General features: G+C 52.5%; 1 protein-coding gene across 3 annotated transcripts; it reads right to left on the bottom strand.

Annotated features, from left to right (window-relative positions):
• Positions 1–1,208: 1,208 nt before the first annotated feature.
• Positions 1,209–27,996, bottom strand: AXL (AXL receptor tyrosine kinase; the record flags this gene model as incomplete). 3 transcript variants are annotated; one of them, XM_084257917.1, is made up of 20 exons in its annotated part: positions 1,209–1,560; positions 3,083–3,219; positions 3,702–3,861; positions 6,896–7,005; positions 7,845–7,966; positions 8,315–8,407; positions 10,187–10,264; positions 10,392–10,487; positions 14,530–14,621; positions 14,895–15,027; positions 16,903–16,929; positions 17,126–17,276; positions 17,894–18,033; positions 18,334–18,544; positions 20,807–20,922; positions 21,050–21,130; positions 25,586–25,762; positions 26,255–26,355; positions 26,644–26,866; positions 27,933–27,996. In XM_084257917.1, the coding sequence occupies 20 exons, from the start codon at positions 27,994–27,996 to the stop codon at positions 1,209–1,211; spliced, it is 2,664 nt and encodes an 887-aa protein (XP_084114043.1). The 3 variants fall into 3 exon arrangements, with proteins under 3 accessions (XP_084114043.1, XP_084114044.1, XP_084114045.1); XM_084257918.1 differs by lacking the exon at positions 16,903–16,929; XM_084257919.1 differs by lacking the exons at positions 17,126–17,276; positions 17,894–18,033.

The raw sequence follows: 27,996 nt of genomic DNA, 5'->3' as shown, positions 1-27,996 counted from the left end.
TGGAATTGTACCTTAGGTTTCTAGACCTGTGGACCTTGAGAATCTTATATTAGAATCTTAAAATTATAGTGTCTAGAATCTTAAGACTTAGAAATGTGGATATTTGGACCCTTGATTAAAGATCTAGAAAGGCAGAATGCAGCACAGGGCCTAAAGGTGTCCAAGCTTAGAAATGATTAGAACTTTGGTATCTAGTTAGTCATAAGTGTTGAGTCTTATGCCTTATATACTGCGGATCTAGAATCTTGGACCAAAAGAATCTAGAGTGCTTTGGAACATGCAGTAGAACAACATTAGTATTTTAGAGTTTAATAATCTAGAATATTGGGGCATAGGATCTGGACACTTAGAAACTCCTGGGTCTTGGACTAAGTCTTGGAATATCACATTAAACCTTAGAACCTCCAGCTATAGACTTCTAGAACTTCTGGAGTGCAGATTCTAAAATCTAGATCTTAGGATCTAGGAGCCCATAACAAGAGTTTTGAGGGCCATAAAGACCTAGAACCTATAGTTGACCATCATTAGAGGCTTAGAACTTTGAGAAGATAAAACCTTGAAGGTCTGGTCTTACATCTACAACACTTAGACTCCAAGAGCCACTGAACATCAACTTTTAGAGCATTAGGTCTTAGTATGTCCATGTCTAGAATTGCAGAATTTTTAGAATTGTAGAATCTTATGCCCTAAGGACTCAGCATCCTAGAAAAGTAAAATCTAGAATAATAGAGTCTTAGACCCTAGGACTAGCATCTTTGTGCTTTAGGACCTAAAACCTCAGGGCCTTTTCAATCTTAGAACCTCTGAAAATCTAGCATAGCCTCTCAGAGCCTTAGAATAGTAGGCTTTAGAACTTCCACATCTAGAACCTTAGCACTTTAGAATCAGAGACTTTGGAATTTGGGTCCTTAGAACCAAAAACTCATAGCATCTTTGAAATCTAGAACCTTTGAAGCTGGGCCCTTTAAACTTTAGAATCTTGGAATGAAGACCCTTAGTGGTTGCCAACTAACCCCTTCTTTTTCTGGATGGGGACATGAAGGTGTGCAAAAGGGGAAGAATCTGTCCTGGATGGAAGTGAAATAGGTCAGAAAGGGGAGGGTTGCAGTTGAAGGTAAGGCCAGGAGAAAGTTGAGGGGGGGAAGGTTGTCCCCCAGTGGCAGTGCCTAGCTTGGGTCCTGAGAGAGAGTCCCAGGTAGAGGGTTGTCTCAGGCTCCATCCTCTTGGCCTGGGGGTGCAGGGGAGCTCCTGTCAGCAGGCAGGGTGGGGCCAGGGGCTGTAGAAGGGCAGAGGACATAGCGTCCGGCAGGATGGACCTCAGCCGAGGTGAAGCAGCTGCAGGAATCCTTCGGGTCAGGCTGGGTTGGGGGGTCAGCTCCTCCAGAGGCTCCAAGTGGTTCAGAATGACCCCCACCCTCATCCATGTTGACATAGAGGATTTCATCAGGTTCCTGGGCAGGGGGCAGAACCTTCAGTGTATTCTCCAGGTCTTCCCGTAGCTCTGCAAAACTTGGTCGGTCCCGGGGGTTTAGCTCCCAGCAGCGGAACATCAGGGCATACCTAGGGCAGCAAAATGAGGGGTGGGTGACTGAGCAGGGGCTCAGAAGGGGAGTATTCTGGGAGTTTGGGGGCATTTTAGGACATTGGAGGATTTGGGGGACTGGAGCATTGTGGGGGCATCTATGGGGACTTGAGAAGTCTCAAGAGTTTCTGAGGGGCATGCTGGCATACACAGGAGCTGGAAAGGATCTCGGGAAACCTCTCTCAGTGGGGAGTGGTGTTCTAGTAAGGGTCTGTTAGAGCAGAGGTTCCCAATGTGGTTCCCCAAAAACAAACTCTGGCATCAAAGTCTGGCTCTGCCACTTGCAAGTTGTGTTGGTTCAAAATATGTGTTCGAATTCTTTGATGTTCCTCCCCCGCCTTTAATGTGGGTTGAATTTTTCCACTGGATTCTGACTCAGCAGCAGTGACAGTTTTCAGTGACTTTCTCCTTGTGCTTTCTCTTGAATGTCTCCTCTGGGTGAGGCCAGCAGTCATGCTGTAAGGAAGTTCAAGCGGCACCACAGAGGGTTCCCCATGGTCTGCTGCCTGCCATGACCATGTGACTGAGCCACCTTGAAAGTGATAATCCATTCTCAACCTTCAAGTGACTGCAGCCCCATCTGACACCCTAACTATTACCTTGTTAGAAAGCCCAATCCAGAATCACTTTGCTGAATTGTTCTTAGACCCCTCATCTACAGAAACAACACAGCTAGTTATTCTAAACTTCTGGGTTTGGGGGTATAGCTATGCAGCCTTTGATAAATGACTTATCCTGTCAGTGGGCCTCAATTTCCTCATCTGCAAAATGGGAAGAATGATGATACTTACCTACATCCTATGGCTGTGGTCAGGACATGCAAAGCACCTACAACAGTGCCTTCTAGTAAGTTCTATAGAGACATTAGCTGTTATGCCCCTTGGCTCTCAGAATCTAGAATCTAGAATCTCAGAAGGAGAACCTGGGAAGTTTGAAGACCCTGACTATCTCCTCCTGACCTGAGCAACATCTTCTCTTGGCCCCCAAATGGCTGGATAAACGCTCTGCAATTCTCCAGGTGTCCTGTGAGATAGCACTATCCTAAAGACAACTGAGAACACCCAAGAGTTGGAGACGCTCAATACAACTGACAGGGTTTTGCAGAAGGTCCAGGCCTCTGCAACAGCCTTTTAGGAAGTTGTCGGTGCTCAGGAGAGTGGGTTGAATTCAAATACTTTGGAAGAGGGTATCTCAGAGGCAGGATCCCCAGTTAAGTGTGTGCTGTTCTTCACTGCCCTTGGATACCTGGCCAAAGGGCTAAGCCAGCATTCCATGCTCACAACAGAGAAGGGGAAGGTGCTGTTTGATCACTCACACCCTGTTAGCTAGCAGGGTCCTGCAGAGCATTTTGAGGGGGTGGTAGGTTACTCAACAGTCTGAGGGACTCCATGCAGGTTTTAGAGGGTTCTGGATATGTCAGGACCATGTAGAATGCTCAGGGTTTTGCAGTGGCTTCTGGGATTGGGTGGAATGGGGGTGGGGAATCCTAAGGGTCCTCACAGTCCATCCAGACAGTCCACAGGCTGCTTCAAGCGGTTTCCCTGGCGCAGGTAGTCATAAATCTCGCTGTTCTCCACTCCTGGATATGGGGTTTGGCCCCGTGTGGCAATCTCCCACATCGTCACCCCGAAAGACCACTGTGGTGGCAAAGGAGAGACAATTAGAGCATCTCTTCTGCACAAAGACACCCCCCAACACACGAGTTCGTGACAACACACTTACATGCACATGGATACACAAGCTATCATTAGAGCACATCCCAGCGTTTCACAGAAACCCTACGGCGCATGAAAGTTACCGTTGAGCGTGCACCTGCTCATGCTTGCACACATCTACACACTTCACAGAGCCCTAGCCTCGTGTGTCACTCTCTGTGTCCTCGCCGTTCACATGTATACCTGCTGAGCACTGCCTCTCCTAACCCAAACTGTCACACGTCCCACACGTGAACCTGCCACCATGTGCCCATGGCAGGTACATATCCCCAACATGTCCATAGCTCATAGACACTCACTGCCCCCCCCAGACATGCCTGGCCTGGGTGGCCCTGGGAGCTCAGTGTGAGCTTATCAGGCCATGCGGGCCCACTGTTCCCCACGCATGTCAGGGGTGTACCTACCACATCACTCTTGCTGGTGTAGACACGGTCAGCCAGGCTCTCAATGGCAATCCACTTGACCGGCATCTTGGCGATGCGTCCCTGGCGATAGTAGTCCCCATTGTAGATCTTCTTGGAGAGCCCGAAGTCTGCCACACACACGGACATGTTCTCATTCAGCCTGCCGGGATTGGGATTGGGAGGGAACTGGGTCACGGCGTCAGCCTCCTCTGCAAGAAGCCTGAGCTCACTCTCAGACCTGTCTCCACCACCTGCTCTGGCGCGCCCTGCTTGCAGGGTGGGGCTCTGCCTCCCCTTATTCCCTAGGCCTAAGGGGAATGGCTTACTTTTTTTTTTTAAGATTTATTTATTTATGCATACAGGAGCTGGGGTACAGGCTAGAGATGCGGCGGGGAGAGGACCCACCAGAGACAGAGTGGGGAACAGAACAGGCAGACTGACTGAAACACACTGCTGAGGGGAGCAGGGGTTAGCTCCCTGGCCGGGGATTGAACTTGTGCTACCGAGGCTGCAGATTGCTTCATAGTGCAGTGCTTAACCCCTTGCCCCACTAGGTAGGCCCAGGAACTGATTACTTCTTATGCCCTCCAAAAAGTGAGAGTGGAACAAAAGGCTGATGAGGGTCCTCCCAGTTCTGGTTTTTCACCAGATTCTAAGGTCCTTCCTTAGCTCCTGGGGTTCGATTTTTTGTTTTTTTTAAACAGTTTTCTTGAATTATATATATACACATTTACACACATACACACACACAAAGAAACATGTACAAATCTTAAGTGAACAACTCACTAGATTTTCACAAACACATCCAAGTAACCAGCACCCAGATTAAGCAGCAGAACATTATGGGGCATTTGTGTAAGGAATACTACACAGCAAAGAAAAAGAAAGAACTCTTGATATCCACAATGGCATGGAATAATTTCTAAAACATCATGCTGAGCAAAAGAAGCTGACACAAAGGAGTACAAACAACATGGTTACATCTATATGACATTTTGAGAACTGGTGATGGTGACAGAAGTCTAGAATAGTGGTTAGAGGTTACTCCTCTGGGGGCAGCGACTAGGAAAGGGGATAAGAACCTTCTTGATCTAGTGGTGGTAGTTTACATGGGTCTACAGCCATGTAAACATTCATGGAGCTGTATACATAAGATGCATGTATTTTAGTGTACATAAAATAGACATCAATTTGTTTTAAGTATGAAAAAGAAAGAAACAGATTACCAGTCCCCACTGTTCCCTTCTAGTAACTACTCTCCAAGCATTACCACAACCTTCTGACAGCAGGGATTACCCTGGATTGTTTTTGTGCTTTACTTAGGTAGCAGATTCCCTACCTCTAGCACCTGAGTTTTTGAACGCTTTTTTTTTTTTAAGACTTGAGAGTCCCTAGTCAGGGTCGCAGGCTTAGGGAATGACCAATCAAAACAGACCCTGGAGGACCCTGATGTTGCATGAGTTAACTCTAACTGTGAGGTCCAGGGACATCCAGACTATCAGGCTGGTGGCTGTGAAGCACATGGGAGATGTGGGGTAGTGGCCAATTGCCAGCTGCTATTTGAAATATTTCAGTATTTGAACCACTTACTGGAAAGTATGACATGTTTTTTTATGACAGGTGTTTCTGTACTTGTACCCTCTAGAGGAGTAGGGAACCATGGGAGGATGTTAACTACATGCATAACAGTTGATTGTCCACTCTCATTATTAATGTTGGGGTTTGAGCAGGATCAGCCTGATTGACAGAAATAAAGGAATTTCCATTTGACTCACTCTATTTAAACATTCAGATCTACTTTTCAGTGAACACAAAATACAGAGAACAGAGGAACAAGTCAAAAGCCACCATAAGGAAACGCACACATCTTATACATGGCATGTCCTGCAGAAGAACTGTCCTGGTCTCTTCCTAAAGAAGAGACGGGGCTTCCCTGGTGGCCTAGGGGTTAAGTCTCAGCATATCAGTGCTGTGGCCTGAGTTCCATCCTCACCAGAAAGCTAACCCACACATGGCACAGCAGACCTGCTCCCCTCAGCAGTATATTTCAGTAGATCCGCCTGTTCTGCCCCCCACTCTGTCTCTGGTGAATCCTTTCACCCCCCACACCTCTGGCCTGTACCCCAGTTCTTCTATGCATAAATAAATAAAATCTTTTTTTAAAAAAAGAATGTCATGAAAAAGTGTGTGTTTGGAGGGGGTATCAATTCTAGATTAAAAGTAAAGGGACACAGCAACCAAATGCACTGTGAGCACCTTGAATAGATCCTGGTTTTGGGGGGCAAAATAGCCCTAAGAGAAATTTGGAAAACTGGGAGAATTTAAATATGGATTGGAAGCAGGATAACACAATAAATATTTTTTAGTCTTGTTAGGTGTGATAACAGAATGGTGATTCTTTAGGTGTTTAGGTGTGAGTCCTTATTCTTAGGAGATACCTACTTTAAAGATTCAGGGGTGAGGTATCACCATGAGGGCAACTTACATTGAAATTGTTGAAGGAAATAAATAAACAACCAAACAGAGTTGAATAGAGAGAGGGAAAGAATGAGAAGAGAAATGTACCGACACGTCAATAAGGAGGGTATATGGTGCTCAATTCTTTCAACATCTCTGCAGGATTAGAAATGTTCAAAATAAAAAGTTAAGGGAAGTAAAGACATTTCCAACTTCCCAAGAGCTGTGAACATTCATGCCTTCAAGAAGGTTCTTTGATTCTCCAGCTGTTTCTGTGAGTCCAGCACTGTTGTAAAATTAATATTCTAAGTCTTTGGTTCTGCAGCCCCCTCCTCACCTTAGCCCTGGTTCTGGCCTATTTTCTCTTGTCCATTGGCAGGGGGTTGGAGGGGTGGTGATGGGCCACCCCTAAGGCCAGCCCCTTCCCCCCAAAAAAAAACACTCAGCACAAAGGGGGACAGAGATGAAGCTCCAAGGCCACCACCCTCATTGGTCTCCTCATTCTGCTCACCTCATGCTGCTCATGGAGCCACCCTCTTGCTTCTTTCTCCACATCCAAGTATTCCTTCAGGAGCTCAGTCAAGGCCCATCTCTTCCAAGAAGCCTTCCCTAACTCCCTGGCTGACCTCTCTGCCCTCTGAGTTTTGACTGACCCAGGGCATGTGTGCCTAGTCCCCTCTCCCACCCTGGGAAGAAGAGCTCCCTGAGGAAGCAGGTTCCCGGAAGAGGACACTCACATGCAGTTCCTGGCTGCCAGGTCCCGGTGTATGAATCTCTTGGTACTCAGATACTCCATACCACTGGCAATGTCCGCCATGAACTTCACCAGCATCTGAGTGGGCAGGAACTGAGGGGGGGAGAGAGCGGGGAGTCCCCTTGATCCATCCCTCCCTCCCTTCCTGGGCGTGCCTATCTCTACCTGCAGTGGCTCCCTTTGGCTCTGAGAATTAAATCCAACCTCTTTCGGGGCACAGGGGTTAAAGTCTCAGCGTTATCAAGCCATCAGCAGCCACTGCAGCACGAGTGCAATACCCGGCCAGGGAGCTGACCCGCATGGCGCAGCAGACCTCTCCTGTCTCACCCCCTGCTCCCCTCATCAGTGTCTTTCAGTAGATTCACCTGTTCTGCTCCCCGGCTCTGTCTCTGTGAGTCCTCACACCGCCCCCGCCCCAGCCCCGCCTCACACCTCTGGCCTACACCCCGGCTCTTGTATGCATAAATAAATAAAAACAAATCTTAAAAAAAAAAAATCCAACCTCTTTCCAGCAAGGCCCCTGCTCCTACTGTTCCTGCCCTTGACATATTCTCCAGCGTGTGCCTCCTTTCTGGGCCTCACACCAGTTACACTCATTCTCACCTCCGAGGCCTTTGCCTATGCTGTGCTCTCTGCTGGGATTGAATCCTGCCAGATCCTCCCACTTCCCCCCAAGGGGCTGCTCCTTCAAGGTCACCTCCTAAGGGAGGCCTGTCCACCCAAACAAATCCCCACTCCCTGTCACTCAGCCTACTCTATTTCCTGCCTAGCACTTCGAGGATCTTGCTCATCTGTTCGCTGATACGTTTGTCGCCTCTGTCCTCCCACTGGACGCCAGCTCTGGGAGAGCAAGCTCTGTGTCTCCTGGTCTTCCCCGGTACCTGGAAGGTGCTCAATTAATGTTGTGCACTGGACGATTAAATGCCCCTCACCACTGGCTGGTCTCCGAGCCGGGAATAGAGGAGGAAGCTGTGCAGGTCTCCGTGTTTCATGAAAGGGAGGATGACCACAGGTGCGGGGAAGCCCTCACGTTCAGATCCCTGGAAACAGACGCCTGAACCCCCGGGTGTCCCTGTCACTCCACTGGGCAGAAGGGGCAGCCACCCCCTTCCCAGCTCTGTCTCTCCCTCCCCCTAAAGGCTGGCTTTCACCCTGTAGTGGGGGCGGGGTGGCAAGAACCAAGCTTCAGAGAAGCCATGTCCAGCCTGGTTCCCAGGGATGTTTTCCGAGCCCTCCTGGGGACCTCAGCTATTTCTGGGAAAGGTCAGAGGTCACATTCCAAACTGAGGGAAAGAAAGAAGGGGGAGTTTGTGACTTCCAGGGAGAAGGGACTGGAGGTTTGATCCTTCTAGCTTCTCTCTGGGGTGGCTTCCCTAACCCCCTAAAACTGCCCCTCCCTCACCGATGAGCCTCATGACATTGGGGTGATCGAATTCCTTCATGCAGACAGCCTCACTCAGGAAGTCCTCCAGCTCTGACCTCGTACAGATGGCAACTGTGGAGAGAGGAAAGTGGAGGAGGCTGCCGGGAGAGAGGAAGTGCTCCTTCCAGCTTCCTGCTCCTCCCCTTCTCCATCACCACCACCACCACCTCCACTACCACCACCACCAGATCTTCTTTATCTTCATGGAATGTGTAAGTGCCCAATGCTGTCCTCAGTGCTTTACATATGTAAACTCAGCTAACCTTTTACTCCTCCGAGGAACTCCTATTACTGTCTCCACTTTAAAGATGGAGAAACCAAGGCACAGAATGGTTAAGGAACCTGCCTTAAACTTTCTGCTTGCAAGTGGAACAGGCAGAATTCAAACCTAGTCAGCATGACTCCCAGGTCAGTGCCCACACCCCCAGGCACTGCTGACTGCTTCCCAGCACATTCGCAACAAATCTGGGTGTCTGTATGATCCCCAGATAGTCATATGATCACCCCCATTTTATAGTTCAGGACACTGTGGTTTGTAGAAGCTAAGTACTTGCCTTAAGGGCAAACAGCCGGGATTCAAACCCAGGTCAAAAATAACCTAAGGCCTCCCCTGGTGGCGCAGCAGTTGAGCGCGGGGCTGCGAAGCTGCCCGCAGCCTCTGCAGCGCCGGTTTGATCCCCAGCCGGGTTCGATCCCCGGCCACCAGCGAGGGTCCCACATGGCACGACAGACCTCTCCTGCCACGCCCGCTGCTCCCCTCAGCAGTGTATTTCGTCAGTCTGCCTGTTCTGTTCCCCGCTCTGGCTCTGGTGAATTCTCTCACCCTCCTGCGCTTCTGACTGTACCCAGTGCTTATATAAATAAATAAATAAAAATCTTTAAAAAAAAAAAACAAACAAAAATAAAAGAAAATAACCTAGGTCAAGAATGAATGAATGAATGAATGGGCTTTTAGCATCCGTGATGGACAAAAAAATCATTTCACCAGCTCCAATCTGACTCTTTATGTTTCTTCCTTGTTGGAAAGGACATGGCACTGAGCTTCCTGTGCTGTGTGATCCTGAACTGGTTCCCACCAATTCTGATGATATAAATAATATAGTTGGAATCCACATTAATTGCACATATTGCCCGTCATCCCAGGCATTAAGTGTTTTACCTCATAACAACCTAGGAGGTAGGAACATGAAGATCTGATTTTCCAGAGAAGGAAACTGAGGCTCAGAGAGGGAAAGTCACTTGTCTGAGATCACACAGCTCGTAAATAATAAAGTCAGGTGGGCTTCATTCTGGATCGTCCCCTAGTCTGCTTTGTATTACTAGAGGCTGGTCCCTGAAAAATTACATTTCCCAGGTTCCCTGTCCTATGGGTTTCCTGTTGGTGCTTGCCAATGGGAAGCACTGGTGGATGATTAGCAGGTGGGTGGGAAGAGGTGGGGGAAACCAGGGTATCGCACCCTTACTTGCTTCCTATGTTGTCTTATGGGAGCTGTGTCTCCTTTGTGTTTAAATTAGATAGTAATTCCCAAATCCCGTCAGGGGTCCCTAACTGTGCGCTCTGGCAATACCACTTCCTCCCTCTGCCCTTCAGCCCAAGAGTGAAAGTCTGCCTTCACCTCTGCTGCTAGCCTCTAGGTTGCCACTTCCCCCAGTCATCCCTTCAGCCCTCCCTTCTGTCCTTTGTAATAATGCCCCCCTATGAAATCCCTCCTGTTGAAGGACGTGGCAAGGACGCCATCTCCTGTCGGGAAACACTGAGGCTCAATGGTCCGGGCTAACTTGCCATTAGCTTTTCTGTTTTTCTGTCTCCTTAGGGGCATAGGGAAAGGGCCTGAGGTCACACAGACTTACTCTTCATTGTCTTCACTGCCACCTTGAGGACAGAGTCGTCCTGGTTGAGCTGGCCCTCCATCACAGCTCCAAACTCTCCTGTGGGGGACCAGAGGAAGACATGGACCTCAGAGGGTCCCGTGGGACCCAAGCCTGTGATTGCGCTTAGGCAGGGAAGTGGAGGACTTTGGGGTTGAGGGGACGTGTGTGTGCTGGGGGAACTCACCTTCCCCCAGGGTCTTCCCCAGGGCCACCTTGTGCCGATCCACCATCACATCCCGGAGCTTCTCCTTCAGCTCTTCACTAATTCCCAGGCTGTTCACTGCAGAAGGTGAGGGTGGAGGGAGCATGGACCAGGCCTGGCATTCAGGCGACACTCACCAATAGGCATAGACCCAGTCTTGAAATACTGCAATACCTCTGCTATTCAAAAAGAGGTACCACCTGGAGAAGGCCCACGCCCACCTGAGATCCCCCTGGGGGCCCCTGAATCTTCCCTCAGAGCAGCAACTAAAGAGTTAAAACTTAGATCAAAAACAAGTGATGGTGGGCCTCCCAGGTGGCACAGCGGTTGAGCGCTGGCTTGCGAAGCTGCCCGCGGCTGCAGCAGCGCCGGTTCGATCCCCGGCTGCTCCCCGGCCACCAGAGGAGGGTCCCACATGGCGCGCAGACCTCTCCTGCCGCCCGCTGCTCCCCTCAGCAGTGTACTTCGGTCCTTCTGCCTGCTCTGCTCCCCGCTCTGGCTCTGGTGAATTCTCTCACCCTCCCGCGCTTCTGACTGTACCCAGTGCATGTATAAACAAAACAAACAAACAAAATAAATAAATGAAAAACATGCCTCTATTAAAAAAAATTTAAAAAAAAAAAAAACAAGTGATGGTGAGGATATGGAATAAAGGGAACCTTCTTACACTGCTGGTGAGAATGCAGACTGGTCCAAACCCAATCAAGAAGAGTATGGAGGTTTCTCAAAGGGTTAAAAATGGATCTACCACTTGAGCCAGCAATTCCACTCCTAGGCATCTACCCAGACAATACAAAAATGCTAATTCTAAAGGAAACATGGCCTCCAATGCTCATTTGAGCATTATTTACAAAGTATGGAAATAATCTAAGGGTTCAAATATAGAAGAATGGATCCAGAAGATGTGGTATAGATGCACAATGGAATATTACTTGGTGATCAAAAAGCTAAACTCCTGCCATTTGTGGAATATGAATGGAGTTGAAGATGATGATGCTAAGTTAAACAGGTCAGAAGGGGATAGACAAATACCAGTGGTATCACTTATGTATGGAATATAGAGAAACCAAACAGAAGGTCAGATAAGGCCAAACTAAGAAGTAACCCTAGAAAGCTGACTATAGAAGCTACCTGAGGGGAAGGGGAAGGAAATGGAGCACAAGATGGGGAGGGAGCACAAAGGACTATGGTGGAGGACTACAGGTGTCTTGGTGGTGGGTATAGTGTGGTAACAGCACCTGAGGGGGAAATCCTATACTTCTAATACACAAGCAACAATGTAAACCTCATTGTTATCTTCAAAATAAGTTTTAAAAATATTTATAAAAAAAGATGAGCTCAAAAAAATTTTTAAAAAGCCTGGCATGTAATCTTTTCCAGTGGGTACCTGTTGGCGGACATCCTGCCATACCAGTTGTTAAAAATATTCCTTTACTTCTTATTGAGGTGAAATGTGCACAAATGGTACATGAGCAGCCCCATGGGTTGTGCAAAGACCGTACACAACAAATCACTAGCACTCAGGTCAGGAACAGAATATGGCTGGCCTTCTGGGGGGACCACCTTGCTGACTTTTTTTTTCCAAAGATTTATTTATTTATGCATACAAGAGCTGGGGTACAGGCCAGAGATGTGGGGGGTGAGAGGATTCACCAGAGACAGAGTGGGGAACAGAACAGACAGACTGACTGAAACACACTGCTGACGGGAGCAGCGGGAGAGGCAGGAGAGGTCTGCTGTGCCATGTGGGTTGCTCCCTGGCTGGCCGGGGATTGAACTCACGCTGCAGAGGCTGCGGATTGCTTCACAGTGCGTTGTTTTACCCCTTGCGCCACCAGGGAGGCCCGCTGACTCTTCTTAACCACAAATCAGTCTTCTCCATTTCCTTACAACCAAGGAAATCACATAGCATGTTCTCTTTCGTGTCTGGCTTCTTTCATGCAATGTGATGTCTTTGAGATAATTTTGGTTGTGCACAGCTGTAACGTACTCATTTTACTGCTGTGTGGCCACTCAAACTTTTGCATAGGTGGGTTATAGAGAGGGACATTTACCGTCTTCAAAATCAGAACAGGGGCCTCCCTGGTGGCACAGGGGTTAAGTCTCCGCACTATAAAGCTATTGGCAGCCACTACAGCACGAGGTAGATCCCCAGCCAGGGAACTGCCTACATGGCGCAGCTGACCTCTCCTGTCTTGTCCGCTGCTCCCCTCAGCAGAGTATTTCAGTCAGTCCAACTGTTTTTTTTTTTTTTTAAAGTCTTATTTATTTGTGCATACAAGAGCTGGGGTGCAGGCCAGAGATCCAGGGAGTGACAGGATTCACCAGAGACAGAGTGGGGAGCAGAATAGGCAGTTGAAATACACTGCTGAGGGAAGCAGCGGGAGAGAAAGGAGAGGTCTGCTACGAAATGTGGGTCACCTCCCTGGCCAGGGATGGAACTCATGCTGCAGAGGCTGCGGATGGCTTCATAATGCTGCGTCTTAACCCCTTGAGACACCAGGGGAGGCCCCCAGTCTGACTGTTTTGTTCCTCACTTTGTCTCTGGTGAATCCTTTCGCCCCCTGCACCTCCGGCCTACACCCGGGCTCTTGTATGCATAAATAAATAAAATAAATCTTTAAAAACAACAACAACAAAATCAGAACAGATGGATTTTTAAACAGAGGAAAAACACAAGAACACACTCCGTCACCATGATGACGTCATCACAGGTTGGGAAGCCTCTGGAAAACTCCATGGAACACTCGTGAGAGAACAAGAGTGCAAAAGGGCGCCTAAAATGTCAGTATTATTATAAAAATAGTTCTGATCTTAAAAAAAGAAAAGAAAAAAAAGTCCAAAAAAAAAATTGTTCTGACCTTAAGAAACCCTTGCACAGGTTTTGGGACCCCCAGGGACTCACATCACACTTCGGGAACTGCTGCTCCGTATTATCCGCTAGGTCACTGTGACCTCCTCCTTCCTCTTCCTTCTCTTAAATGTCTTTCCCAGCCCCTTCCGGACATCTCCCCAGGGCCCTGACAGCCCTTGCACTGCGCGAGGGGAGACCTCACTCTCCCTTCCTTTCTGGATTTAAGTTTTCCCAACTGGAAAGATGAAGAGATTTGGTTGGCAGTTGGGAGTGGGGGGGCGGGTGTCTCTCTGAGATCCCTCCTTAACTGGGGCCCCTCATAACTCTACAATCCTCTTAAAGAGTCTATAGTTCTAAAAGTCTACGATTTTCAAGGGATTATAGTACTGAAACTAATCTTTTCAGCAACGATTAGTTCTCCCTTCGTAATGTTCTACAATTCCAACAGGCAGGCCTCCCTGCTGGCACAAGCACTGTGAAGCAATCCACAGCCTCTGCAGCATGAGTTTGATCCCTGGCCGGCCAGGGAGCAACCCACATAGCACAGCAGACCTCTCCTGTCTCGCCCGCTGCTCCTGTCAGCAGTGTGTTTCAGTCAGTCTGCCTGTTCTGCTCCCAACTCTGTCTCTGGTGAATCCTCTCACCCCCACACTTCTGGCCTATACCCCGTTCTTGTATGCATAAATAAATAAATCTTTAAAAAATAATTCCAACAGGCAGTAAAGAGAATGCATCTCAGAGCCAAGCTGCCTGGGTTCAAGTACCAGTTCTCCAGCCTGCAAGCTCTGTGGCTTTGAACAAGTTACTTAATTTAACTACTCCGTGCCACAGCTTTCTTGAAATGGGTGTGAGGATTAAACTGTGATATGTATACCCACTTAGAATACCACCTGCTGCATGGAAGGTGCTTGGGCTGAGTCCAAATCATCATCACACCTCAGCATACTTTATCGCGAGCATCTATAACCATGTCATCATCATCTCCTCCTCCTCCTCCTCCTTCTCTTTATCGCCAGCACTATCATGATTACATTGTTCTAGGTCCCGTGGCTCTGAGTTTTGGTGTTTCTGAGATTGACTGCGTCTAAGATTCTGTTCTTCTAAGTGTCCGTGTGATGCCACAGTTTTTCTTAGGCTCTGTGGTTCTAGCAGTAGCCCAAGGCTGTCAGAAAAACCTGGTTCCTGCATCCTACAGAAGCCCACAAGGCACACATCACCACACTCGAGCTCCAGACCAGGGCGGGGAGGCGTAAAAAGTTCACTTACAGGTGGCTTCAGTGGTCCGGCGACTGTAGGACTTCCGAACGCGGTATCTGACCACCAGCTCGCCTCTCTCTACCGTTGGCTCAAACACTTCTCTGGGGAGGAGTAGAGAGGTGAGGACAGGGCACCCCGTGTGGAAGCCCTCCTCCCAGCGGCAGTAGACGAGTGCACCAGCCTGGCCCCAAGCCGGCCTGCCTCTCCTTCAGCGTCTGCTAAGCATGCCTTGGCCGCTGTCTTCTGCCCTCCATTCATTCCCCACACCTTTGCCCTCATTCCGATTTTTGATCATCTTTCCTCTGCACCTGCCTCCTCCTCCAGGGAGCACTCCGGTCCTCATTAGCCTTCCTACCTGTGTAGTTCCAACTCACCCATAGCGGGTCTCCTTCTTCCGCCGGTGGACGAGGAACAGGGCCAAGATGAGGACACAGGCAGCGGCCACAACTGCTCCCAGAAGCACATACCACCAGGGCCACGAGAAGGCCGGGGCTGGGGGTTCACTCACTGTCAGGGGGCAGGGAGGCCAAGTCATGGCTGAGGCCCCGGATCCAGCTCCCAGGGACCCAAGGGGGTGATGGTGGAGAGAGGCACACTTGAAGGTGTTTGGTGAGGCAGGGGATAGGTGCGCTCACATGTCCCAGGGGACCGCAACGGAGGTGACACTAGTGTGCACTAAGTGAGAGCTGAAACTTGTAGGGTAAGTGGGCTGGGCTAAGAAGGTGATGCACATCTGAGGAGGGGGACGGGAGTGAGAGACGTGTGTGTGTAACGGGTCATAGGTCTGTAAGGAGGCCTGGAGGAGCAGGGGAAGCATGTGAGTAAATCTCAAGCAGTACACGGCGGGCAGTCTTGGATGTGGAAAAACAGCTGACTAAGGGAGAGAATGCACTAGTGTAGGGCCAGTGTGTGAAGCACGTGCAATGAGTGTGCAGGGGAGTGAGGTTCCAAGGAAAATCTTTGAGGTTTGTGCCATGGCTCTGAAAATGTTTTCATAAAGCAAGAAATGAGAATGAAATTAATGTGCAAAGGGGCAGGGTGGGTGTGCGCAGTGTCAGCGGAGTTGGAGTGTGTGAGTGAGGCGTGTTCAAGGAGTTTTATTTGTTTATTTTTATTTTTTCCCACATGGCAAGTTTATTAAGGAAAAGAGAAAAAGGGAAAAAGAGAGCAGTGTGCCTGCAGAGACACTGACGCTCCGTCTTAAAGGACAAGAGCTGTCCTGTTCAAGGAGTTTTAGATAAGAGGAGTGAGCAGGGATTTGTAAGGAAGTAACTTTAGGGTAAGAGGAGTATGTAATGAGCATGAAAAAGAGTTGGGAAGGGCAGGTGAGGCATATGGGATGACTGGGAAGGGCATGCAAAAAGGGAGGAGTGGGTGTGTAAGGAATGAAGAACAGGTGATGAGTGTACAGGAGTTGGTGCACGTGTATGCAGAGTGGACGAGGTTAGGACTGGCAAGGGGTGAGGGAGTAATTTTTTTTTTAAGATTTATTTTATTTATACAAGAGCCAGGGTACAGGCCAGATGCGCGGGAGGGTGAGAGGATTCATCAGAGACAGAGCGGGGAATAGAACAGGCAGACTGACAAAGTACACTGCTGAGGGGAGCAGCGGGCAAGACAGGAGAGGTTGCTCGCCATGTGGGTTGCTCCGAGGCTGGCGGGGATCGAAATGGCATTGCAGAGGCGGCAGACAGCTTCACAGCGCTGCGCTCAACCGCCTGCGTCACCAGGGAGCCCTGGGGAGTAATGTTTTAAGGAGTGTGGGGTGAGTGTGCAAGAAGAGTTGTAGTGTGTGGGATGGTGTGGACTGAAAGTTTTTCAGTGTCTGCAATATAGGGAATGGATGGTAAGTATGTAAACAGGGTGCAGAATTTGTGAATGAGAAGTGTGGAAGGGATGTGTGAGGAATGAAAAATTATAGTATGATAAACATGAAAGTAAAGTGGGATTCGTGTGGAAAGTGTTTGCAAAGAAGCATGGGACGGCGTGAGGAATAGTTTAGGATAGTGGGTTGAGTTATAAGAGGTAGGTTGTGATAGTGCTAGGAGGGTAAAATGGGAATAGAAGGAAAGTTAGAGAATTGTTAGAGAATATTTGAGAGGGACAGATATGGGGGGGGGAACTCATCTATTTGTCTATCCATCTACCCATCCATCCACCTACCCAGTCACCCACCCATCCATCCCCTCACCCACCATCCATCCATGCATCTACCCACCCACCCACCATTTACCGGCTACTTAAAATGTGCTACACCATTCCGGGCAACCCCATTAAGCAGAGGCTTAGAGTGATGAGGTTGAGAAACATGAAAAGGATGCGCAAAGAGCATGAGTATGGTGTTGGAGAAATGGGGGAGAGAAGGCATGCGCAAACCCTTACCTAGCTGGTGGATTGGCTGTTCTTGCCCTGTGAGGAGAAAGGACAGAGGGGACATGCTCAGAGAGGCCAAGACTGCTGCGACACGGGTGAGGGAGCAAAGCTCTCAGTCAGGATCAGGACAGGAACAGAGCCTAGACTGGGGTAACCCTGGGCAAGTCAGGGGCACCCGAGAGACAAGGGCCTATGGCGAGGCTAAAGGGGCTGAGGAAGGCTTTGGAGTTACCTGGGCGCCAGGGCTCCAGGGGCACCGGGAGGCTCCAAGGCCCATCCCCGGCGGCGGTGTAGGCTGCCACGCACACCGTCAGGTTGGGCACGGTCCCACCTCCCTGCAGCTCCAGAGTCACCTCTTGCTTTAGCCCTATGTCCATGAGCACCTGGGATGTTCAGAGGTGACGTCAGTACAGAGGCCCAGGACACTCAGCCTCAACTTGCCGTCTTTCTCAAAGCCCTCTGTGTCCTCTAACCCACAGCCCCTACCTGGAGCTAGCCATCATCTCTCCCCTGCTTTCCCTTCCATTTTCCACCCCCACGGCCATGATAATGTCAGCTCCCCCAGGCTGGCACTGGACTGTCTCCTTGGCCGCTGGGCCGTCCAGCCCCAGCACCATGCATGTGGCACACAGCATTTCTGTTGAAGAACTGAACTCCCACCTCCTCACCCTCTTATCTCCATCCCCTTCTAACTTCCCACCTCTTCCCCACCCTATCTCTCCACCTCGGGGTGGTGCTTGCTCAGCAAATCCCCAGAAGCTGTACAGAGACCTGCTGTGAAGTGTCACGGTAACTATGGTAACCACGTAAGTCCTCTGAAATGCTTCCTGTGTGATTTGCAGATGGCCACTCTCTAACCCTCTCCTGGGTCCCTTGAGCCACCCAGGATGTGCTCCCCTGGGTGGAGCAGGATTGGCAGCTACCCAGCTGCACCACTGTCCAGGTCTACCTGTCATCTCCTCCCCCACACCTTCCCCCCAACCCAGCCAGCAGCACCCACCTCAGGGGTGTCCTGGCCTCGATAGGCCAGCCGGTACCCTAACAGGGTGCCCTGCAGGGACGCCCTTGGCTCCTGCCAACGCACGAGGGCCTGGCTCCCATTCCGCATGGCGCTAACGTTCTCGGGGGGGCCCAGGGGCACTGGAGGACAGGGAAGAGGGGAAGCTGGCACCCCCATCTCTTCCTGACCCTCACCCCTCTCCCCAGGAAGTGGGGGCGGAGTGCCAAGGCATGAGCATGGGTGGCAGGCATCCCGTGAGCAGAAGCACAGGGAGAGGGAGAGACGGCAGGGGCCGGTAGAGGGGCAGGGGCTGAAAGGAGTTTGAAGCCACATGGGGTGAATGGGTGAGAGGAGACGCTGGGGGTGGCACTGATGTGAGCAAGGTCCAGCGTGGCAGTGAACAGCACCTCTTGCCTGCCCAGCCCCCAAGCCCTTCTCACCTCCCTCCGGGGTCTGCACGGGAAGCCAGTGTGTCCAGGGTGAGGGGCCCTGGCTGCTGGTGCACGCCACTCGGATGTGGTAAGGGGTGTGAGGATGGAGCCTGCCCAACCGAAATCGGTGAGGGGGCACGGAGGCCTGCAAGGTGTGGGGCTCCTCCGGGGGGTCTGGCTCTCCCAGCCAGACTCCTACTCCGTCGTCCGATAGCACAGCCTGGGGAGAGAGGGGGGTGCATGAGGGCGGGATGGCCACGTGATGACAGGTGTGAGTCACACAACCCTCTGCTGTGGCAGACCTAGTGCGACTACACAATCTTGCCAGTATGCACGCGTGTGCACGTGTGTGTGAGATGCAGCTCCATGCCAGTACAACATGGGCACCCTGATGTGTAAACCAGGAGGCCACCTGGCTGCACAGTGTGACTATCATCACTTGTAAAGGCCACCTCTGGCAAGACTGTCCCTTTCTGAGCCTCAGTTTCCTCTTCTGGAAAATGGGACTTCATGGAGCAAAGACCTCACAAGGCTGCTTGGAGAGGAAGTGTAGGACAGCTGCGCAGGGCCCAGCAGGCAGTCAGCGTCAACCGTTACCATCAATCCAGGCACTTGGTATATCTTGCTGAAGATCATGCACTTGGTATATCTTAGCTGAACAAAAAACAAACCGAAAGAAAAGAGCCCTTTGCAAAGCCGAGCTCTGAAGACCCTCACCTCAGCCCTGCGGGAGACGTTGCTTATCTCCATTTGACAGATGAGAATACCGAGGCTCAGAGGGATGGAATCACCCACCCAAGGTCACGGCTTGTCACGATGAAGCTGGGACCTGAGCCCCATCCTGTCTCCACAGCCTCTGCCCTACTTACAATGGGAATGTCCCTTGAGGACTTAAGGACAGAGAGGCAGTGCGGTAGTGCTGGTGAGCTCAGGCTGAACCTCAGCCTCCACTGTTCTTGAGCTCTGTGCCTCAGTTTCCCCCTTTGTGAAATGGGATCACACCAGTGGCTCCCCACTTCTCCGAATTGATGGAAATGGTGCTCACTAGCATTCACAAGCGTGCCTGTGCACGCTGAGTGTTTGTCATTATTTGTATTTGTGAGGTTGACTGGCAACAAAAGTCAAATAACAGCAGAGGCTTCCACACCTGCCTGGTCCCTAGGAATGGCATGATCAGAATGGGGGCGGACATGCTGGGAAACACATCTGTACAGGCCTGATGCACAGAGCCACAGATCCACCAAGGGCATACAACTCACAGCCACCAGCCTCTGGGGTACTGTCTTCACTTTGGGGAGCAGCCAGGAGCCCCAGGCGCACTGCCACACTGTGTAGGGAAGGAGTTTACTGTGTAAGGGTGTGGGCTCGGAAGCCAGATTCCTTGGGTCCAAGTCCTAGCTTAGATCTTATTTGCTGTGTGACCTAGAGCGAGTGTCTTGAATCTCAGTTTCTGTCTCTGCAATATGGGCATCCGAGAGTCCTTATCTGGCAGGGTTTATGGCTTAAAGGCACAATGCAGGTTAAATGGATTGCCATAGCATATCAGGATCTCACATTTCTCGAGTGCCAACTATGTACTAAGCACCTCATCCGTGAACTCACTGACTTCTTATTGACACCCTAGAGGTCACTCTCTTTACTCAGTCCCACTTTGCAGTCTAGGAAACAGGCCCAGAGAAGTTGAGCAGTTTGTCCAAAGTTACGCAGTCCCTGTGTGGGGAGAGAAACCACCATGAGGGCTGGGGCGCAGGTGGACACATGGCGGGTGTAAGAATGTGGGGGTGGGGGATGCTGTCCCCGTGCCTGCTCTCTGACCTGCAGTGAAAACTGGGAAAGGGAACCTCGGCTGGTCAAGTGGACTGGGGCGCAGGCAGCTGCCTCCCCATGCCCATTCCCACTTCTCTTTTCTCTGGGACGGTGCTGACCCTCCATTGCAAACTTCAGCCCCAGCCTGGTGCACAGCAGGAAGTGAGACGGGAGAGGGAACAGGGGTCGCTTCTGCTTTCCTGGGCCATTAGAGGGATGTGGCCTGGGGCACAGCTGATGCCTGACCTGGCATTTAAGGTCTCCTGAATGGGCCCGGCCTTCGGGATTGAATCTGTTTACCCTTTCCAGCCACTGGAGAGGGCAGCACTTCAGTTCCTTATTTGAAAATGAGAAGATTAACAGCCACAAGCGTCTAGGGTTGAAATGTCAAGGGAGTGAGTTTGTCTCCAGGGCACGTGATTATAAGGCAGAGAGCTCTGATGAATCAAGTACTGGCTCTAATGGGCATCTAAGGAGGTGAGGAGTATCGTTTTGGTTTGATTTGAATCTAGTGGTTCTGGATTTGAACCCAGGACATCTGGCTCGGCTCTCCTGCCTCTCGACGACACATGAATAGCGGAGAAAGGCTAGTGTCCCAGGGAAAGGAGGAGAGTTTGAGGGGATGGGTAGAAGGAGGAGGATTGAGATTTGAGGGGAGTCAAGTCTGAGGTATTACCTGCAGGGTGCAGTGGGTGAGAGGGTAGATGCCACTTAGGCCTGGGGTCCAAGCCACCTCCAACTCCGTGGGCTGGCTGGAAACCAAGTGGAGGTCACGGGGCCGCTGAGGGAGCACTGTGGACAGGTGAAGGGAGGCACTGACCCTGGGGGGCCTTGTCCCACAACACCCCACTCTGCCCTCTGCCCCCAGTTATGAACTTTGACCCAAGTCCCGCACCCCTGGAAACCCTTTTCCTGTCACCTGTGATGGTGGCTGTGCGGGAGGTGGTGACGCCTTTGGCATTATGGGCTTCACAGGAGAAAGAAGACGTCTTGTTCAGGCCTGCGGAGTGAAATGAGGGGCGGCCCAGGGTCAGCGGGGAGGTGGGGCTCCTAGGCCGTGTTGGGTCACCCCTACTATGCCCTGCCTGACAGGTATAGTCCAGCCCACTGAACACCACAGGGAAGGAGATTGTGGGATGGGGAGGGCAGTGCACTGGAAACACAGGCCTCTGTCCCCAAACACAAGTGCAGGCATGCACATACACACACACGCACACACACACACAGAGACAGGCACACCTACACACAGACACACACACTCATGTACTCAGACAGATACACATACACAGAAACAGAGACACTGATAGACACAAACTCATAAATACACATACTCAGACACAAACTCACACAGACACACGCGGAGCCACATACACCTAATAGACACACACTTAAGGACAGACCCCCGTGGGTGTGGGTAAATACAGAAGTGTTAGTTCATAAGCTGGGCCCCGATCAGCCCCTCTCCTGCCTGCTCACTCACTCACTTGGCTCCAGCCACAACGGCCTCCTGGTGTTTCTGGAACACACATATCAAGCACTCCGTTCCCATTGGGGAACTTTGCACTTCTGCTCCCTTTGCTTGGAACAGTCTTCCCTCAGATGCCAACACGGCTGCCTCCACCCTCCTTCACATTTGCTCTCAGACCCCACCTTCATCACCGCTCTGTCTCTGTCCCTGCCCACCTTGTCTGAGATGGGAACCTGCCCTCCTCGTCCTGGCCTTGCTTGCCTTTTCCTCTTGCGTTCCCCCATCCCAGATATCACACATGACCTGGGTGTCTTTTCCACTAGAGTGTCAGCTCCAGGGGGTCAGGGGTCTCTGGTTTGCCCCCTGCCGTATCCCCAGGGCCCAAGACAGCCTGGCACACAGTAGGCGCTCCCAAAACATGTTGAACGAATGCATAAACTTACGTGTGTACATTTGTGAACTCGGGCGTTTCTGGGGGTGTGTGTGAGCATGTGTGTATCCGTGAGCCAGTGAGTCAATGTTTGTGTCTTGATTAACTGTTTTTGAGTGTCTGGGGGTGGATGACGTTCTCCCTCAGGGCGACGGTGGGGACAAGGACACACACAGAGAACAGGCAAGCACAGCAGCAACACAAGCGATTCAGACACACAAAGCCACACAGACACACAACACGCAGCTACACCACACACACACACACAGAGTGTGCGACAAGGTGTGAGGAAGTGCGAGTCTTAACTCTGCCGGGCCACACCTATCCCTGGCGCATCCTGAAGTGCGAGTTGCGATCCTGGAGCCTTGCAGACTCGTGAGCTTGTGGTGTCCGTTCCCTGGACGCGCTGGGTTCCCACCACCACCCTCTACCCGCAGACACAAAGTTTCCTTTTCTGTAGGCAGCGGGAATGGTATGAGGGGAGAGTCCCGGCCGGAAGGGGGTGGGCAGGGGAGCGAGGGCGAGGGCGGGCGGCCGGCTGTTCCCCCGCCAAGGTCAGGTGCCCAGCGCAGCCCCCGCCACCCCACCGGGGCCGGGGCGGGCAGGACAGCCCGGGCGGGCTGCCCGAGGGGGCGGGGAGCCTGGGTCAGCTCCAGCCACCTGGCACGTGGGGGCCCACCAGGGTCACCGCGCGGGAGCTGGCGCTGCCCGGGAGGAGCCCTGGGCGGGAGGGGGGTTCTGGAGCCCGGTCCTGTTCCGACCGCAGCATTCCTGCCCCCGCGTGAGTCACCGGGGCGTCCCCTCCCCCTCGGCACTTCCGGAGGCGCCACCGGGACCCCCCGGACTCCCCAGGAAGGCTCCTCGAGGGAGCAGGCGGGAAGGGACCTGGGACCCGTCCCCTCTGGCGGGCTCTCCCTCCCGGGGCTGGAGGGGACAGCTCCAGAAGTGCTTTCCAGATGCACGGTGCCTCTCCCCCTCCCCTCCCCGGCACCCTCCCCCTCACTCGCTCTTTGCTTTTTCTCTGCTTTTGGGAGGGAAGGAGAGGATGGAAGGAGAGATGGGACACGCCCTGAGTCAGATGGTAGGGCAGACACACACAAACGGACAAAATTCCTTGGGACAGCACCCCACCCCACCCCCAACACTTGCAGAAATGGCCAACACACAGGGGCCTTCATTGGCACAAAAACAGAAACCAGGGCACTTGCCTGATGCACCCAAAGTTGATACAGTGCTCAGAAAGCCCAGTGCCGGGGACCTGGACAGGTCACTGCGAGTGACACCACACACAGGGACACACACACTCAGCGACCCACGTGTGTACACACAGGAGGTGCCACAGACACACACACCAACAGATAACACCCCTAAGTCACACACACTGTCTGCAAACACCTACAAAACAACAGACACGAGGCTGAAGCTAACAAACACACACTCCTCCTGGCATGTCAGGATGCACGTCAGGATGCACGTCAGGATGCACGTCAGGATGCACCACAGACATTCCTTGAGCCTGAGCTGGACAGATGGAGACACAGCAGGACATGCCGAAGGTGGCTGATGACTTACATGGACAGTCAAGCAGCCTTCATTGGTGCAGGACACAGCTGGACACAGGTGGCCTCAGACACATTCACGGGGCGCGGACTGATCCCAAAACACACAGACATGCCAAGCGTACACAGGTGAGAGACACACATACACACTGGCCGGTGAGCACCTCACCTACCTAGAGGCCATGAAAATACAAAGACACATGTGCATGAGGGTACAGGGCTCCGTGTGACAGGCACCTGCCAGAATGCTCACCCTGGGATGTGTACAGACATACACCCAGACGGCCACCCAGAAGCACACCTCTGACCACTATAGGAAACAAAAACATACCAAGACACTCACACACCTGTTGCTGACACTGTCACTTCTGTACAGGGAGGAGTGCGAAATAGCCACTGCCATCCCTCACACTACCCCCCACCACACATATACACAGGCGTGCACACACAAACACATGCACACGTACACCCCTTGAGAAACTTAAGGAGCCACTATAAAGACCAAACACAAAGACATCCAAGGGTCTCCCTGGTGGCGCAGGGGGTTAAACACAGCACTGTGAAGCTGTCTGCAGCCTCTGCAGTCAATCCACCTGTAATGCTCCCCACTCTGTCTCTGGTGAATCCTCTCACTCCCCGTATCTCTGATCTAAACCCCAGCTCTTGTTTGCATAAATAAATAAACCTTAAAAAAAAAAAAAAGATAGCCAAGCTGATCGAGAAATACCTGGACATAAACACACACACACACACACACACAAACACACACAACACACACACACACAGAAGCTGGTTCTCCCCAAGGCCTCTTCATTCAAAATGGATGGTGCTGATAGCCACACTCACACAGAGAATCCAGAAAGATGTGGATACACACCACCCAGGGGCCCCCTCCCGCTCATGAGACACACACACAGACTACCCCTGACTGCCTACCACACACTGATGCACACCCAGACCCTCTCACACCTGTGGTCCCAGTTCTCCTTCCTGAAATGGGACGGAGGGACTGTTCCCCCCACCCCCAGGGTCCTGGCTGGCTGACTCAGACCCCAGAGCCACAGACCTGAGTCACCCCTCCGGGGGCAGGCGTGCTCACCACTGCTTCCTTGCACACTCAGGGCCCCGGGAATGCTGGGAATGTGGGTGCCTCCCTCTTCCCCGGAGACCCTCTGTGAAGACTCCCTTCTCCATTCCAGTAGATGGAGGCAGCAGAGTGGGGGCATAGGAAGCGAGGCCCTCCCAGGTATAGCTGCCTCCCACTGATGGAGCACCCCAGTCTGTTCTCTGACTCTTCTTCCTCACTGGGGGGAACCCCCTGTGTCCAGTGTCCCCAAGCTAGGTTCTGCCACATCTCTGTAGTGCCTGCCAAAGGGGATGGTGCCCTGAGGCTGGTAGGGGCTTCTGCCACTGGGATCCCCTGACCCACCTCTCTCCATCACCTCCATGGTCTGTTCCTTGTGCCCCTAGTTCTGTCTGTCTGTCTGTTTCTCTCTCTTTCTCCCTCTAACTGCCTTTCTCATCTTCCACTTTCTCCCCCTTTCTCTGCTTTGGGAGTCTGTCCTTCCATCCCTGTGGAGCCCATGGGGGGCAGAGGTGGCAGGCTGGGGAGGGGCGGAGAAGGGAAGGCATGGTTGATTCAGTGCCCTGCAGGGTCAAGGCTGACAGAGGGGCATCAGGCCCACACACACTTGGGCCATGGAACAGCTCACAGGAAGCCCAGGACAAAGAATTCCATTCAGAGAGACTGGGGTGAATGGAGGGAGAAAGAGCAGAGAGACAGAGAGACAGACACAGACAGAAACAAAGAGATAGAGAAATACAGGGAAACGGGGAGCTACTGATAGACAGAGGTGCAGAAACAGAACTTGAGGCAACACAGACAGACAAGGACAGAGGGCCAGGCAGACGTTCAGTTCACACAGGCATGCAGGGCTCCCTTGCTCCCCACTTCCACCATCATGCCCGGCCCTGCACACCACTCACCCCAGGACTCACCTGGAATGTGCAGTGAGTGCTGGGGACCTTCGCCCATGGCCGGAGCCAGTGAGACAGCATTCTGGAACCAGCGCAGGTCGACGGGCTCCGGGGGCCCCTGGGCCTGGCAGCTCAGGTTGAAGGGGGTGTTGGCGGTCACAGCCCTGTCCTCAGGCTCCTCCAGGAAGTAAGGCAGGCCTGGGAGGGGGGTGTGGTAGAGGCTGGGGTCCTCAGAGCCCCCAGAGATCTGACTCATCACTAGGAGGTTGCAAACTGTGGGGGCCTTGACCAATGTCTGACCCCTCAGGCCTCTACCTCCAGGACGCATTACCTCAGTATCTGACTACCCCCGACCGATGTCTGGCTCCTGGTCCCTCATTTTATCAGAGAGGAAAGCGAGCGCTCCCAGGGGTGGGGGGAGAATTAGATCCATCGTGCCTCTGACACCTTCTCTGACCCTCAGTATGCCGCCCCCCCAACACTGTCTAACCCCTGGACATCCAACAACCACTAAGATGAAGATGTTTTCTCCCTCGGGATGTACATCTCCCACCTGTCCCTAACAATTTAGCTTCCCGAGCCCTCACAAGATCTTTCCTGGGTTGAAGGAGTCTGGGACACTCTGAAGTATTCGGCACCCTCTGATCCCTGGGAATTCCTGACTCCCGCGACCTCTACCCCAGGACTCACCCTCCAGCCCCACATAGCCAGGTTGGGACACGAAGGTCTTTCCTCCCAGGACCACCGCACATTGGTACCAGCCCGCGTCTGAGGGCTGCAAGGATGAGATCCTGATGGGGCAGAGGAGGGCGACAGAGGCTGGGGTCAAAGCCGGACACTGGAAAGCAGTCATCAGGACTGAGGGGGGGTCTGGATGGGCAGCTCGGAAGGGCTCAGAAGTGGGACCGTTAGTGACTCATGCTGAGGAAGAAGACCGTGAGACCAGCGAGCACCCCGTGTCCAAGCTGACTTCTGACCCAGGTGGGGTGCTAGCCCAGGCCTTACCCACCACATGATGGGGGGCAGAGATCAGGAGGGACATGGGGTCGTGGCTGAGGCCGGGTGGTGGGGGGAGGCACCTGAGCTGGCTGATCACTTTCCAGTCCTCCTGCCCATCTTCGCCCAAGGGCACCTGGGTCTGCGTGCTGTCCGCCAGCTCTAGGACCTGCCCATCCCGCAGCCAGGTCACCTCGGGGGGCTCCCCCTGGACCTGGAGCTCACACCGAAGGGCCCCCATGAGACCTCGAGCACCAGTGATGTTTCCTAGGCTCCCCACAAAGGGGTTCCCCTCAGCCTGTGCGCCTGCAGGGAGATGGGGGTGTGTTAGTTCAGCCACCCCACTACTCTGGACTCCTCAGTTCCAGCCTCCCGCCTGCCTACCGGCTGCCAGGACCCCGCCAGGCCCTTAGGCCCACATAGTTGTTGGGTGACCTCAGCAGGGGGTGGAGGGTGGAGGCTTTTAGGGGAGGATGGGAGCCTTCCCAGGGGACTGGGGTCCGGCCTCCATCCTTGCTCTGTCCATCGGGAAGTAGGCCGGGATCTGGCAGCCTCCCACGCTCCGAACTGCCTGCAGGGCCAGCCCCTGTCCCCTGCCCTCTCTTAGGGTCTCGAGAGACTTGACAGATCAGGCTGGTGGGTAGTAGGGAAGAAATAGGCGTGGAGAGGGAGGGGGGAGAGAGAAGCAGAGGAGGAGAGACAGAAAGTCAGAATGGGAAACAGAGACCCTCCTCCCGGAGAGACAGGATGGGAATTGAAGGGAGAGGCACCTCCACACCCAGAGAGGGGAAAAATGTGGGGCAAGACACAACAGAGAGAGAGAAAGAGAGACACTGAGACACCAAGAGAACAGGGAGAGATGGAGACAGGCGAGAGAGAAATGGAGACCCACAGAGATGGCAGAGCTGAAGTGAGAAACAGCCCCCAGCCCCAGAGGCGGAGCAGACAGACTTACAGACAGTGGGGCGAAGAAACAAGTGGGGGATAACAGTGATGAGGGTTTTGCCCCAGGGCTCCAGAGCCCTCCTCACCCAGCTGCCTGACTTAGTACTCCCTTCTGGAAGATTCCTTCCCTGGCAGCCTCTAGTTCAGTGTCTCTCCCCAAGCCCCCCCCCCCCACCCGACCCCAATCCAGCCCCACCCCTGCTCTCAGCTTCTCCTTCTGTCCGCCTGAGTGTCTGTCAACCCCAGCCTCCCTGCTTCTGTTTCTGGTTCTTCTGCTCCGTTCTCAGCTCTCAGGGTTTTTCTTGGTGTCTCCCTCCCTGTGGTCTCAGGGAACCTCCATGAGCCAGCCCAGAACTCACTCCCAACACCTGCCATCCATCCCAGCCCCTCCTCGGTGGTCTTGCCCCCCCGAACCCCAATCACTCACCCTTGGGGGCCACACACCCCCAGCAGCACAGAGCCAAGTACCAGGCCAGCAGGACCCTGCCCAT

The sequence above is a fragment of the Talpa europaea genome (assembly GCF_964194135.1).
Source record: "Talpa europaea genome assembly, chromosome: 16".
NCBI classification, from domain to species: Eukaryota; Metazoa; Chordata; class Mammalia; order Eulipotyphla; family Talpidae; genus Talpa; species Talpa europaea.
This window is presented reverse-complemented; position numbering and strand designations above follow the sequence as displayed.